Source organism: Camelus bactrianus, chromosome 5, assembly GCF_048773025.1.
Source record: "Camelus bactrianus isolate YW-2024 breed Bactrian camel chromosome 5, ASM4877302v1, whole genome shotgun sequence".
In the NCBI taxonomy this organism is placed as follows: domain Eukaryota; kingdom Metazoa; phylum Chordata; class Mammalia; order Artiodactyla; family Camelidae; genus Camelus; species Camelus bactrianus.
In genome coordinates this window covers 85,991,069-86,003,678 of record NC_133543.1, presented here as the reverse complement: position 1 = coordinate 86,003,678, position 12,610 = coordinate 85,991,069, and the positions used below count along the sequence as shown (strand labels likewise).

Sequence of the window (12,610 nt, the reverse complement as noted above, 5' to 3'; positions counted from 1 at the left end):
ATTTTAAGGTGATCACTGCTGTTCAAAAATATTTTTGAGATGTCGGTGTATATTTTAAAAAGTAATTTTTAAAAAGGAAAGCAGTCGTGTTCTGGAATTTCCTCCCTCTTTGCCCTCCCCCAAACTCCAACCTTCCAAATAGCTAAGTCGCATAGCTGAAAGGATTTTGCTCATTTTTTCCAAAACACTTCACATCTGGGCAGTCGCCAACCATGGAAAGTTTCAAGTAAATGTAACATTTGGGAGAGGGACAAAGATCGTCTGGGGCTGCCTTCGCGGGTCCGCGGCCCTCAGAGGCGTCGCCACACGCCCTTACCAGATAGCCGGGGTGGGGGTGGGGGGCAGCTGCAAGCTTGGACCAGCCGAGCTCCGACTGCCCGGCCAGGCGCCAGCCCGGGCCAAGCCCACTGACCGCCCGCCCCTCGGCTGTGGGGCTCTTGCCCATCAGTCGTCCAAACAGTTCGAGGCCCCACAGTCCAGGAATGCATCCGGGTCGTAAATGACGAGACCCTTGAGCCCCTCTAGTTCCCAGCTAGGGCAGCCTTGGCGCTGAAGACGCGAGAAGGAAGGGGCTACTCTGGACACCGGCCTGGCTCCCCCGCCTCACACGTCAGTTTGATTCCTCTCCCCGCCCCACGCCAATCCCCCGCCAGTCCCCCGCCCGCCTCTACGCGCACGGGGCGCCGAAAGAAATTTGACTGTTCCAGAAACCAATCAGAAGCGAGATAGAGGATCTGATCCAATCAGAGCAGGCGAAAGGGGCGAGCCGCCGGCGTCCTCCCGCCTCCGGGAGGGTGAGCGCGGAATGTCACCGGCCCGCCCCTGCGCCTCAGTCTCAGTGCGGAACCTTCCGCTGTGTGAGGAGAGGCGGTCGCGGGCAGCCTTCGGGGCAGCAGCGGCGGCGGCGGCGGCGGCGGCGGCTGCGGGAGCAGAAGCCGAAGCCGGAACCACACCCACGTCACTGTCCCTGTCCACTTGTGCCCTCTCGCCGTCCCGCCGGAGACCGCGTTCGTGAAGGAGAGCGGCTGCCCACGTCCGGAGCATCCTCCCCTGTCAAGCGGGCGCTGACGGACCCGGCGGCATGATGCGACTGAGAGGCTCGGCGATACTGCGGGACCTTCTGCGGCCGCCTGCCGCCGCCTGCGCGGTTCTGAGGCGGGCACAGCCCTTCGCCACCCTGTGCCGGCGCCCCCGGGGCGGGGGACGATCAGCTGCGGGCCCGGCGACCGCCGTGCGGCTCTACCAGTGGTGGGGTGGGGGCGGCCGGCCGGCGGGGCTCCTCGCGAGGGGCTTGGCCAGCTCCCCCTCAGAGATCCTCCAGGAGCTGGGCAAGGGGGGCACGCAGCAGCAGCAGCAGCAGCCACCGCAGCCTGGGGCGTCACCTCCTGCAGCCCCGCCGGCGCCCGGCCCCAAGGACAGCCCAGGGGAGACGGACACGTTCGGCAACAGCGAGGGCAAGGAGCTGGTGGTTTCGGGCGAAAAGTGAGTGTCTCCGCGAGGCGGAGGAGGCCTGGTCCCGCATGGGGTTGGGGTCCGGGCCCGGGAGGGGCCTGCGATGGGGCGGGATGGGAGTGGAGGTTCGAGAAAGAGAAAGAAAGAGATGCCGGGGCGGCCTGCGCCGTCTGCGCCATGTGATTAGGCCCGGCCCCGCCCGCGCCTTCCCCGCCTGCGCCCCTCCGCTAGATCCTCACTTCCCTTCCTCGCCGCGGGGTGGAGCCGCCAAGGGGCTGGAGGGGCCCGTCTGGTCCACCACGTCACCCCCGCTCACCCGATCTGTGGCTGCCTGGTGCCCGCCGCGTGCTCCGCGCCCCGCTCCAGGCTGCAGCGCCTGGCCGCCCGCCCAGCCCTTCGTGGGTGATGCCGCACGAACATCTCCGCCGAGTGACATTTAGGAGGCCTGCGTCCTGTGCCGTCCTGACTCGTAGCTTTTCCAGGCTCAAGTTTCCTTTTTTTCCTGCTCTCCTTCGAACTCTGCCACCATTTCTTTGGAAGCCTATGTAGCAGAGTATTCTTAATATTTCTAGAGTAGCTTCTTCAGGCATGTGTAGAGCCATCTGGGGCACCGGAAATAATGCTTCCGAAACGAGATTAGGAGGAAAAAGGTCATGTGGCCGAGAAGATGGGGCACTCAGTTCAAACCACCTGTTTGCAATGGGGACCAGCTTTGGCCTGTATGATCTTTTCCATGAGATGGGCGAATGTTTGAAAATAAAAATTAGAATATCCTAGATGAAATGTGACAGATAAAACACTTAACTCTGAAAAAACCGAGTTAAAGAGTTTTTGTGACTTAAACGAATTGTGATAGGACGTTAACTCATTTATTCCGCACAGCAGTTTAGTCTTAAAATTGATTTTCCTTACACAGTTTCTGAGCCAATTTCCTGGATATGTTGTCTTGAGTTAATATAAATGGACACAAACGGTTTTCCCACTGTAGTTAAAAATTTATCTGTCTACTTTCTTTATACCCTGCAATTTTTCTGACTTTGTGCTGACATCATATGACCTGTTTTACCTCCTTTTACTTAATATATATCACTGTCTCCAGCCCCAGAATATTTTAAGCAAAACTGAAAGTGTGATTCTTGTACTTTAAATCTCAGGCCTGGCTTAATGTTTCCTGTAATTGAAATTGGCACCCTCCTGAAACATTGCAAGCTAAAGTTGTTTTCCCAGACTGAAAAACGACATTTTAGAAAATTATTTGGTGATGGGCAAAATTTGTGGTATTCTGTGATAATGATTTTGTGCCACAAAGTAGCCTTATGACTATGAGCAAGTCACTTAACATCTTCAGTTGGATGACTCAAATCTGTTCAAGTTCTAAAAATCTAGACTTTTGTCAAATTATTAGCTTTTCAATTTTTTTTGACGACTAGAAAGTGTATGCTTAATCTTATTTGGTACTCACTTACCTTAACATCATGTGAATCACCAGGCATGTAACTAGTTTAAATACAGTGCCCAGAGTTACAGAATCGAAAAATGCAATTACTAGCATTTAAAAGTTATCCTTAAAGGCTATAGAATGGGAACTGATGTCTTCCAGTCTGTCTCTTCAGTGACTTTAATGTCCCTCTTTTTTCCCCCTTATGTCAGAAAATTGAGCTCCTTTCCTAATTTACATGTTTCCCAGAAGCTTTTAGCTCCATTGCCTTCTAAATAAAAAATTCTTAATGTAACTTTGAAACACTGTTTTGTCTAATACTTATTGATAACTGTACATTGAAAATGTCCCAACCTGTCCCTCCCAACCCCCAGAGAAAACCAATTCTTTGGGGAGGCAGTCCTTCAAGAATATTTGCTCAGATGCCCTGAGAGCTTGAATGGCCAATAAGATAACCTTGTTTACTTAAGTTCATTGTTGTCTATTTTTTGCCACGAAAGTTTGGAGTAATATCTTCACAGCTCAAGTATATGATAAACCTGAGAGCTTTCAATCAAGGATTTCAAGAGTGAACCCCAGCTATCTCCAATTTACATATAAAGTAATGAGCACTGACCTCAAGATTGTGAAAACATTTTTTAATCTGGTTAAAGATTCTATTTCCTGAATGATCTGGTTTCCAAATGTAGTTTTCCTCTTTTGACTCCATTTTGTCTTTATGTGATAAACGTTTCTCTTATTCTGGAGGTGAGGTTCAAGCTGTTTCTGTTGCCCTTTCTAAAGCTCAGCTTCTAAAGCATATGTCATCCCTCAGTCAGCAAGCCACCTGGAATGCCAGCACTCACCCAGGACTCTGCCACGTTTTACAGAGGATTATTAAAAGAAATAGCCACGTGAAAATGAATTGAGTTAACATTTTGTAAAAGGCTTATTAGAACAATATTTGGCATGTGTTAAATATTACGTAACTCTTCATTAAAAAAAATCAAATTGCTTTATTTATTGTAAAACCTTACAGGACATTGGCCTTTGAATTTTAGGCTCAAATCAGAAATTTCTTTTTGTTTCTTTGGTTTCTAGAAAAGATTTCTCTTGAGAGATTGTTGTACTTACGTGAAACGATGTGATTTGCGCTGTTTACCTTTTTGCCATGCTTCCAGTAAGCTTGTAGTGAATTTAATACTTAACCATAGCAATTTTATTAGTTCACATGGCTGGAATATTTGCTTTTCTTCATTTCCTGACCCAACTCTGTATTTTATTAACCTTCATATTATATTCTGGAAGGAGGTGGGGTATAAGCAAGTTATTTTCTCATCTTTTTTCCATAGTCAGAGTCTTTGAACCAGGATCAAACTCTTTGATCCTAGGCTGTGCCATCTCCTTCAGCCAACTTCAGTTCTAGTTTAGGTTACTGGTTTAGGTTAAGATTTTACTACTGTCCTAAATATCTTACAGGAAAATGTGATGATCTTTGCTCAGTTTGCTCTGCAGTGCTGTTAATTAATTTTCTTACCATCATTACATTGTTTTGGAAACCACTTTGTGTGGTTCTCTTCAATTTTTGGATTGTTCTTTCTTGTTCCCTGGCTCTTTTTGGGTTTGCTCACTGGGTAAGGCCTGAGGCTGAGAGGCCTTTGCTTCTTTCCCTATTGTCTGCCTTCTTGACAGCATATCCTTCTCTCAGCTTTCAGTCTCATCTCTGTGTAGATAATATTTCATCATTTATCCAAGCTGTGCTCTCATATTTACTTCAGATTTAAAATTTGTACCCCTGTATCCATTCTTTTGCCTCATTTCAATCTATTTTGCATACTGTTTTGAAATTAATTATTAAATTTTAATTTCAAAATATCACTCCTTCCAGAAAACCAGTATGGACTAGGATGAGCACTATGTCAGAGTCACAAGCCATACTGTGTAGCATTCAGGATTCTTGATTAACCTTTATTTTATGCCAGTACTTGCCCAACGTGAACATTTTTATCACACTCTTTTCAAGAATGCCATACTTCATTTCTGTAAAACCCAGAAGTGTATATTCTGTCTCAGTGAAAGATCCCTGGGAAGGGTTGGCAGGTGGGGATGAGGGGACATTTTTTTAAGCTGCTTTTTTGTTTGGGCAGTTTTATTGTTTAATTAGAAAAGAAAAGAGATATGACAGAGAAGGATAATGCTGGGAAAGTATCAGCATACGTATGCTCTTTAAAAAAGAGGTAATTCCTACAGGGTACAGTGTTGAAAGTATTCCATTAAAACAAGATCATTTTTTCCCTATTGGATTTGCAGATGTTAAATTAAGTGATGCAAAGGGTGTGGGAAATAGAAACTCTTCCATTACTGGTGGAGGTATAATTAGTTCAGCTATTTTAGAAGGCAGTTTGGTAGTATCTGCTAAAAACTGCATTCCCATGATGCAATCATTGTATGTTTGCTCATTTACAGGAAGTCATGGCCTTTTAAAGTATTTTTAATTGAACAAATGTAATTAAAATATATTAAAAGTGAAAGTGCAAGCAAGAATGATTTTTAGCAAGCTTCAGATAGTATGATTTTGTTTTGGTAGTTTGTATTTACTGATAAATGGAAATCAAGGGGAAAAGAATCATTACATCATATGCTGTGAGAATTGAATTTCAAAGTAAGATTAAATACTTAACGCATTTCAGCAAACATTGAATTAAGTCTATAAAATAGTACTGATAATGAAGTTGAAACAGTATTTAGCAATTATAGATAATACATTTTGGAATTGAAAGACAGGAACCTCTGTTGAAATAGGTCACAGATTCTGTTATGATTCTTTAATAATGCATTTTCTTTTATAAAAGTAAATGTATTTACAGTTCACTTACATTAAAATCAAGATTGAAAATATGAACCCCTCAATGAACCCCTCAGATATTTTACTTGTGACTTCCTCAATATTAAAGTTTTTTTCTAGATTACAGTTATCAGTGAGTTTTAGTTTTGTTTGAATGGCCAGCCATAACATACATCATAAAACTTTTTGCTGCCTAATGTTTACTTTAAACCACATGCATCCATTTAGCTGTTGATAATATCTGTACATAATCGGTAACGAATAAACTACATGCTGCTAATTAACACTTAAAGTTCACTGAAAGCATGAATTAGATCCTGGAGTTTAGTCTTGAGTTTTAGCTTCTTGTTTCCAGGCTTTACATTTTCACAAAGAAGTTTGCCTACCTAAAAATCAACTAACTGAAGAAATGACTACCAAACAGAATTGTCTTTTTTTGTAAAGGCTGTATATAGGGAAAAGTAGGTGGCGGTTGAGGGTAGTGATGGACGGCACTGTTTTAGTCTGAAAAACATAAAAGTTACCTTGAAGAGAAATTTGTTGACATTATTTGTGGGTTTCTTTAACTTTAAAAATAAATCACTAAAAAGCTATACTACTTCCTTCTTTTGATGTTGAGGTGAAGAAAAATTACAGCTATAGAAACTGAAATTCTACTTGTACTATTTGCATTTTTAAGGATCTCAGTCTTCAATGCTGTATAAACCAAGGAGTTGCCTGCCTGCCATTTCGCTTAAGTCATTTGATAAAGAGGAATGCTTAAAACTAAGTGATCATATATATATATATATATATACACACACACATATATATATATATATATATTTATAAAAATACTTAGTAACTATAGATATCTCTAAGGTTAATAGCTTTCAGGTAGACACATTGTTAATATGATTTTATCCTGGAATCTACTCAGGTATAAAATTACTTTGGTTATGAAATACAGGTGTATATGACAGAGAACTGTGCTTGGTGACTTTTCTGACCACTTATAATGTAATTAAAACAAAATGTTAATGTATCTTGGTTCTCTTTTGCGAAGTATTTTCTGGTTGGTGATTTCTAAAAGCATTTATAATGAAAGCACTATTTTAAAGCATAGAACTATTGATGTTGCATAATAAACAAACAAAAGATTGATAGCTTTCAGGATTTAGAAATATGTATTTTTGCCTACTAATTTCTGGTACAGGCCTCTAAAGAAGATTTTTAAATTGTCGTCTATATGAGGATATTTTGAGTGACATAGCCTGTTCCTTAGATTCTTGGTAGGAGTTAAAAGAGTACAGACTTCCTGAAGAACAATTTTTAAACTATATGAAAAACTTTAATTATGTTCATGCCTATTTAGGAATTTAGGCTAACAAACTGAGGTGTAGAAAGATATATTCACTAATGTTTTTGGCACAATATTAAGCTTCTTATAGAAAAGTGAAGAAAAACTTGTATTCGACATAAATGGAATGGTTAAGTAAATTATGGTACACGCATATGAGACTTTCTTATTTAGTTATTTTAAATGAATGCAGATACTTTTTAGGGCTATAAGATAATACAATGTTAAGTCAAAAGTTAGAATATAAATTTTTCCATGCAGTTTGATCTCAAGTGATCTTAAGCTTTTAAAAAATGCTTAGGAAAGGTGATGGAAATAAGCCAAAATGTTGTTGGCAGGTTGTGGTTTATGAGAATGGATGTTGTTTTTCCTGTCTCCTTATAGTTACTTTTAAGATTTCCCATTATGAGTATATTTAACTTCTATAAAGAGGAAACACATCTGTTAAATTTTAAACCTGTATATCTCTGCTTTGCTGTCCTAGTCTGCTATCTTAATATCCTGTTTCTGGTATGTATAATAAGCACCATCACATTGAAAAAAGTTATGAAAAAGATTATGAATGGATTTATACAGCTCCTATTCATCAGCATTATCTAGTTGTATTCACTTTTAATCCTTAGACATCAGACTTTTTAATTTCTAAACTATTTTTGGTATAAGTCTCCTTAGAAAATGTTACTTTTTTTTTTTGCCATATTGAAACATTATAATGAATAGAGTTCAACATTTCTTGTTCAACTCATGTTTACTGTAAGAGAGCATTACTATATTGTGCTAAAATACAGTGATGCTCTAAGGCAAGTGTTGGCAAACTTCTTCTCTGAAGGATCAAATAGTAAATATTTTTGGCTTATAGGCTATCTGGTTTCTGTTAAAACTATTCAAATCAGTTGTTGTAGCAAAGAAGCCATAGACAATAGGTAAACAAGTAGGCATGGTGGTCTTGCAATAAGACTTTATTTACAAAAACAGGTAGCCCCTGCACTAAACTGTATTTAGTTGTGTAAGGTGTTCTCTCCTATTCTGATTGGTTCTGCTTTACATGATCTGTTCTATAGATTTTTGTATCCTGTATCAGTTGCTATGTTTTGGTTTTGGCTTTCATGTTCCTACTTTGGCTATTTTCCCTCACTCTCACCTTCTATATCCAATTCCCCTTAGGTTTTTAAAAAATTGGGGTAAAACAAATATAAAATTTTTCATTCTGACAGTTTTTAAGTCTACAGTAAATGGCATTAAGTACTCCCCTTACTTTTAAAAGAACCCAGATAATTAAGCTCTTGTATGTAAAAAGTGTATCTGTAGGTCTTTTATGTCTATATAGGTCCTGTGTGAGTAAAGTTTATAATCTTTAGTATAGGAATTTAGGAGGACATCTATTTTCCACAACTCAAAAACTGAGAATTAGAGTTAGTGACTTTAAAGACATTGAATTCCACCTTATTTGACATTTTATAAACTGGTTACAGGTAATAAATGAACTAACCAAGTTCATACAATATTAGGACTTATTTTGTTTTTTATTCCACTATTAGGAGAGTAATACTTTATTGATTACTTTTTTAGGTTCAGTATTGGAAGAGACCTTAAAAACCCACTCCCCAGCTGAAGTTTTTTTCTCTTCTGTTATACTTCCTACATGTTGTTATTCATCTCTGTTTGAATACTTCTTGACAAGAGAATTTATACCTTTGGAAGTCAGCCCATTCCATTTTCAGAGCTGTTTTGTTTTTCCTCATATATAGCTGAAGTCTGCCTTTCGTTAACTTCTATCTATCTATTTTAGTTATGTTGAAGAAGTCATCTCTAGTGTGATATCAAAGTGATTGCAGTGACATAATTCACATACTTATATTTTTACAACTAAAATGATTTGTTCAAGGACACTTGACTGAAGGAATACGTGGTTGGAAGGACTAACAGAGTCGGACATTAGACCTAATCTGTCAGGTCCTTGTTCTCCCATTGCAGTCAGGCAGACTGTCTCTGTGGGCTAGACTTCTAAAGCTGTACATGTGGACAAATTGCCATCAGCTGATGTGGACAGCCTGGCCACTTCCTCACGTAAAGCTGACTTTTGTGCTTCTTATTTTGGCTTGCTCTTGAATACATTTAATTGAAGTCCAGTCAAAACAGCAGCCCTAATTTAATATAATCTCATCCTTGCTTTGTAAATTTTAACAAGGCACAGTAACAATTTAGTTATCTGACATAAGTAATTTCCCCATTAGCATTTTGAATGGAAATTCTTCGATATGTAAGGAGACTCATCTTTTATTATTCTGAACAAATTTCAGGTATTCCTGCTAAGATGAAGTGTAACAGCTGAGCACAGTTGGTGTGGCATAGCAGGAAGAATCTGGGACTGGGAACCAAGGACTGGCTTTCTAGGACTAATTCTGGGTCCAGCCACTTGAGTTGTGTGACATTGGACATGTTACTTGACTTTGAGACTCTGCCCTTTTCTGTAAATTGGGGACAGTTTACCCACCTTGCTTTTAATACATAGACTTTTAATATAAAACAACAGAAAGTCCATTTTTAAAGGCTTAAAAGACAAAATATATTGTTTTTAAATTCACCAATAATTAGCCTTGGGGCAAAACGATTTAGAGGATGAACAGAATTTGTCACTTAGAGTTTTAGATGGTCAGCCAACATCAGTTCAGCTTTCAGCCTCACAGGTTTAATCTGCTAATTTACAGTGTTGATGGACACTTTCTATCAATCAAGTCACTCTAAATTTAAAATGATAAACTGATTGAAGAACATCTCTAAATACTTTTTAAAGATGATTGTTTTAAAATGAAGACACATGTAAAAACACAAAAGCATTATTTTGTATTGTTAGTGGGTGTCTTTTTTAAACCTAGTTGAAAAAAAGTTTTTTGATTATCTAATGGGTTTATCATACTATGTAATGCATTACATGAAGTTGACCAAAAAAGAAAGAAAGAAAGAAAGAAAGGCAGGCATTACTCTAGTCTTTATAGTTTGGAAAAGTTAAATAGTATGAAACATTATTTAACAAAATAAGACAGTATAGTTGGTTTCTTTTTTTTTTTTTTCTTTTTTTAATGGAGGTACTGGGAAATGAACCCAGGAGCTCATGCATACTAGGCATGCCCTCTACCTCTTAGCTATTACTCTCTCTCCTCAGTTTTTTTCCCTCCTCTCACTTTGCAGTTCTTAATACTTTTCATTTTCTTCTTTTCGTTTTGTGGAGTTTTTTTTTTTTACTTAGAAAATTTTAATAGAATAGATAGTACAAAGTCAAATTATATTCAATTCAAACTTGGTATTGGGAAACTGATTAATAGAATAAACAAATGCAGCGTATCTTTTCATGTTTGCAGAATTTAAATTCCATATGTAAGTTTTTTGGCAGTCTCCTTATTTATTAGTTGATTTATATAGATCGCTCTCAACCCTGAAAATCAGGCATTTTAACAGCTAATGGGTAGAAACTGGCACCTTAATTCACATATCCTGTGCTTTAACTGTTTGCTGTTCTTTGTAAATACCTAGTGAATGTTTACCCTCATTGCTGTTGTCCTTCTATTTCTTTTGCCAGAAATCCTCTTCTGTTACCGTGTTTGCAGCTCCTACCCATCTTTCAAGTCTCACTCAAATTCCACCTCTTGTAAAAAAGCTTTACCTTATTATAATGTCCACAATGAAGTAAATTTCCAGTGACTGGATCCCATTGTTTCTTTCTTGTAATTTCTCATTTTGTGTCTTTTATTTCCCTTTTAGACTGTAAGCAATGGCTACTATAATGCTGTACATATTGTAGATGACAGTTAAATAAATGGTATTTTTCTTTTTCATTTTTTAAAAAAAATCATTTCTATTTTTTAAGCAGGTATTTTGTGAGGGTAAAGTAGGAGAAAGAATGGGTAAAAAAGGAACAAAATGATGGTGAAAAGACCTTAAAGGCAGAAATTAGAAAGGAAATGAGGGAGAATAAAAGGGAAGGAAATGAGGGAGAATAAAAGGGAAGGAATAAAAAGATATGAAACAAGGATTTTTCTTTGAGTTTACTAATCTTTGTATATCCTATCTCAGTTGCTTAGTGTCATAACCATTTTATGTTTTTCCTAAGGGATCTAAGGAGTTATCAGCAATTGTTGGTATTACAGTTTGAAGCCTGTTATAGTCTATTTTTTGTCATTAAATCTTGAATACTTCTCAAGGACTTCCTAGTTACTATATAGTCTGAAAACTGTAATTTTTAACTTTCGAGTTTTGATAGCAAAAACATCATGAAACGTTGCCACAAAGCCATATTAAATTTGGGGAAAGAAAAGAGGGTATTATCAAGAAAGGTCTTTGGAGTAATTTCTACTTGTTTGAAAGTTTGGCAAGAATCTTTGCATTTACTCACCAGACTGTTGAAGTGAACCATTCTCAGATCAGAGCCTGAGCTTTTAACAGCTGAGATAGGTAGTATTTTTTTTTAATCAATTTTTACCATTTATTTTGTGAGCATATTTTTTAGGGGTGACTTAAATCTTTCTTCTGTGGATAAAAATTAGTCTCTGGTCCAAAAGCAAGTAAATATTTACCTTTTTTGTTAGCTATGGCAATAAAACAGCCTTTTTTCTTTTTTTTTCTTTTTGCACTATGTACCATAAGCTAAAGAAGTGTATATTTTATGTTACTTACATAGCTTTTAGGCAAAGCAAATACCATTTACTGGTGTGATAAATACATAGAAAGCTTATTCTGCAGTTTTTTTAAAGTGAAAAACTACCATTACCTGAAGTTTATTTGGCAAACCATTTTCTGTAAGTAATTGGTATGTTATTTTCCACTGATTTTTTTCTTTTGACAGCTGGGTCAATTTTTCTTTAAATATTAAGTCATCAGTATTACTGAATGCTATTTAATGGTTTTAGATCAGGGTAAGATCTAGAAAAATTGTGCCTAATAGAGGAAATAACTAGCTAGTAGGCTTGAGAGCCAGTAAAACTAGTGATAAATAGTTTGGGCTCTGGATTCTGAGAAATGGGGGTTCTAAATACATCTTTACCACTATGTAGTCTTGGGAAGTTTGTTGACCTGTCTGAGCCTCTGTGGAATGGGGATAGAGTGATTTTTATCAACAAATAATAAATATACTAAGCCTTTACTATGTACTGGGAACTATACTATGTTTTGGACAATAATAGTACCTTCTGTCATAAGATCATTGGAGGATTTAATTAGAATACATGTAAAACACTTAGAAGAGTACTTAGAACAAAAGTGATCAATAAATTTTAGCTCTTATTATTAAAATATTCCAAATACATTTTAAAAAGTCCTCTAAGAGTTAAAATTGTTTCAGAGAGTAATTATATATCTGGGATATGTCATTAAATTACATTAATCCTATGTGTTTGTTTGTTTGTTTTTAATTGGCATGAAATTCTTATATTTTAAGGCTGATTTTAAAAACTAGTAGTTGGTTTAACAGCTTTGAAAACAAGTATAAATGATGTTAATGCCAACATTAATGTTTGCTTTAGAAATTTTAATGTGCATGTGTAAGTGAACCAACACTATATTC

At 38.1% G+C, this 12,610-nt stretch overlaps 2 protein-coding genes across 9 annotated transcripts in view; one reads left to right on the top strand and one right to left on the bottom strand.

Annotated features, from left to right (window-relative positions):
* Positions 1-623, bottom strand: part of NEMP2 (nuclear envelope integral membrane protein 2) — a 299,056-nt gene extending 298,433 nt beyond the window's left edge. For all 6 annotated transcript variants that reach the window (XM_045512007.2, XM_045512009.2, XM_045512008.2 and 3 more), the window contains exon 1: positions 317-623. The gene's annotated coding sequence lies outside the window, so the exon portion shown is untranslated. The remainder of the gene's footprint in view (positions 1-316) is intronic.
* A 199-nt stretch (positions 624-822) lies between these two features.
* Positions 823-12,610, top strand: part of GLS (glutaminase) — a 76,646-nt gene continuing 64,858 nt past the window's right edge. For all 3 annotated transcript variants that reach the window (XM_074364258.1, XM_074364259.1, XM_074364260.1), the window contains exon 1: positions 823-1,482. In XM_074364258.1, the coding sequence (XP_074220359.1) occupies positions 1,082-1,482 (401 nt within the window). In that variant the 5' untranslated portion in view covers positions 823-1,081. The remainder of the gene's footprint in view (positions 1,483-12,610) is intronic.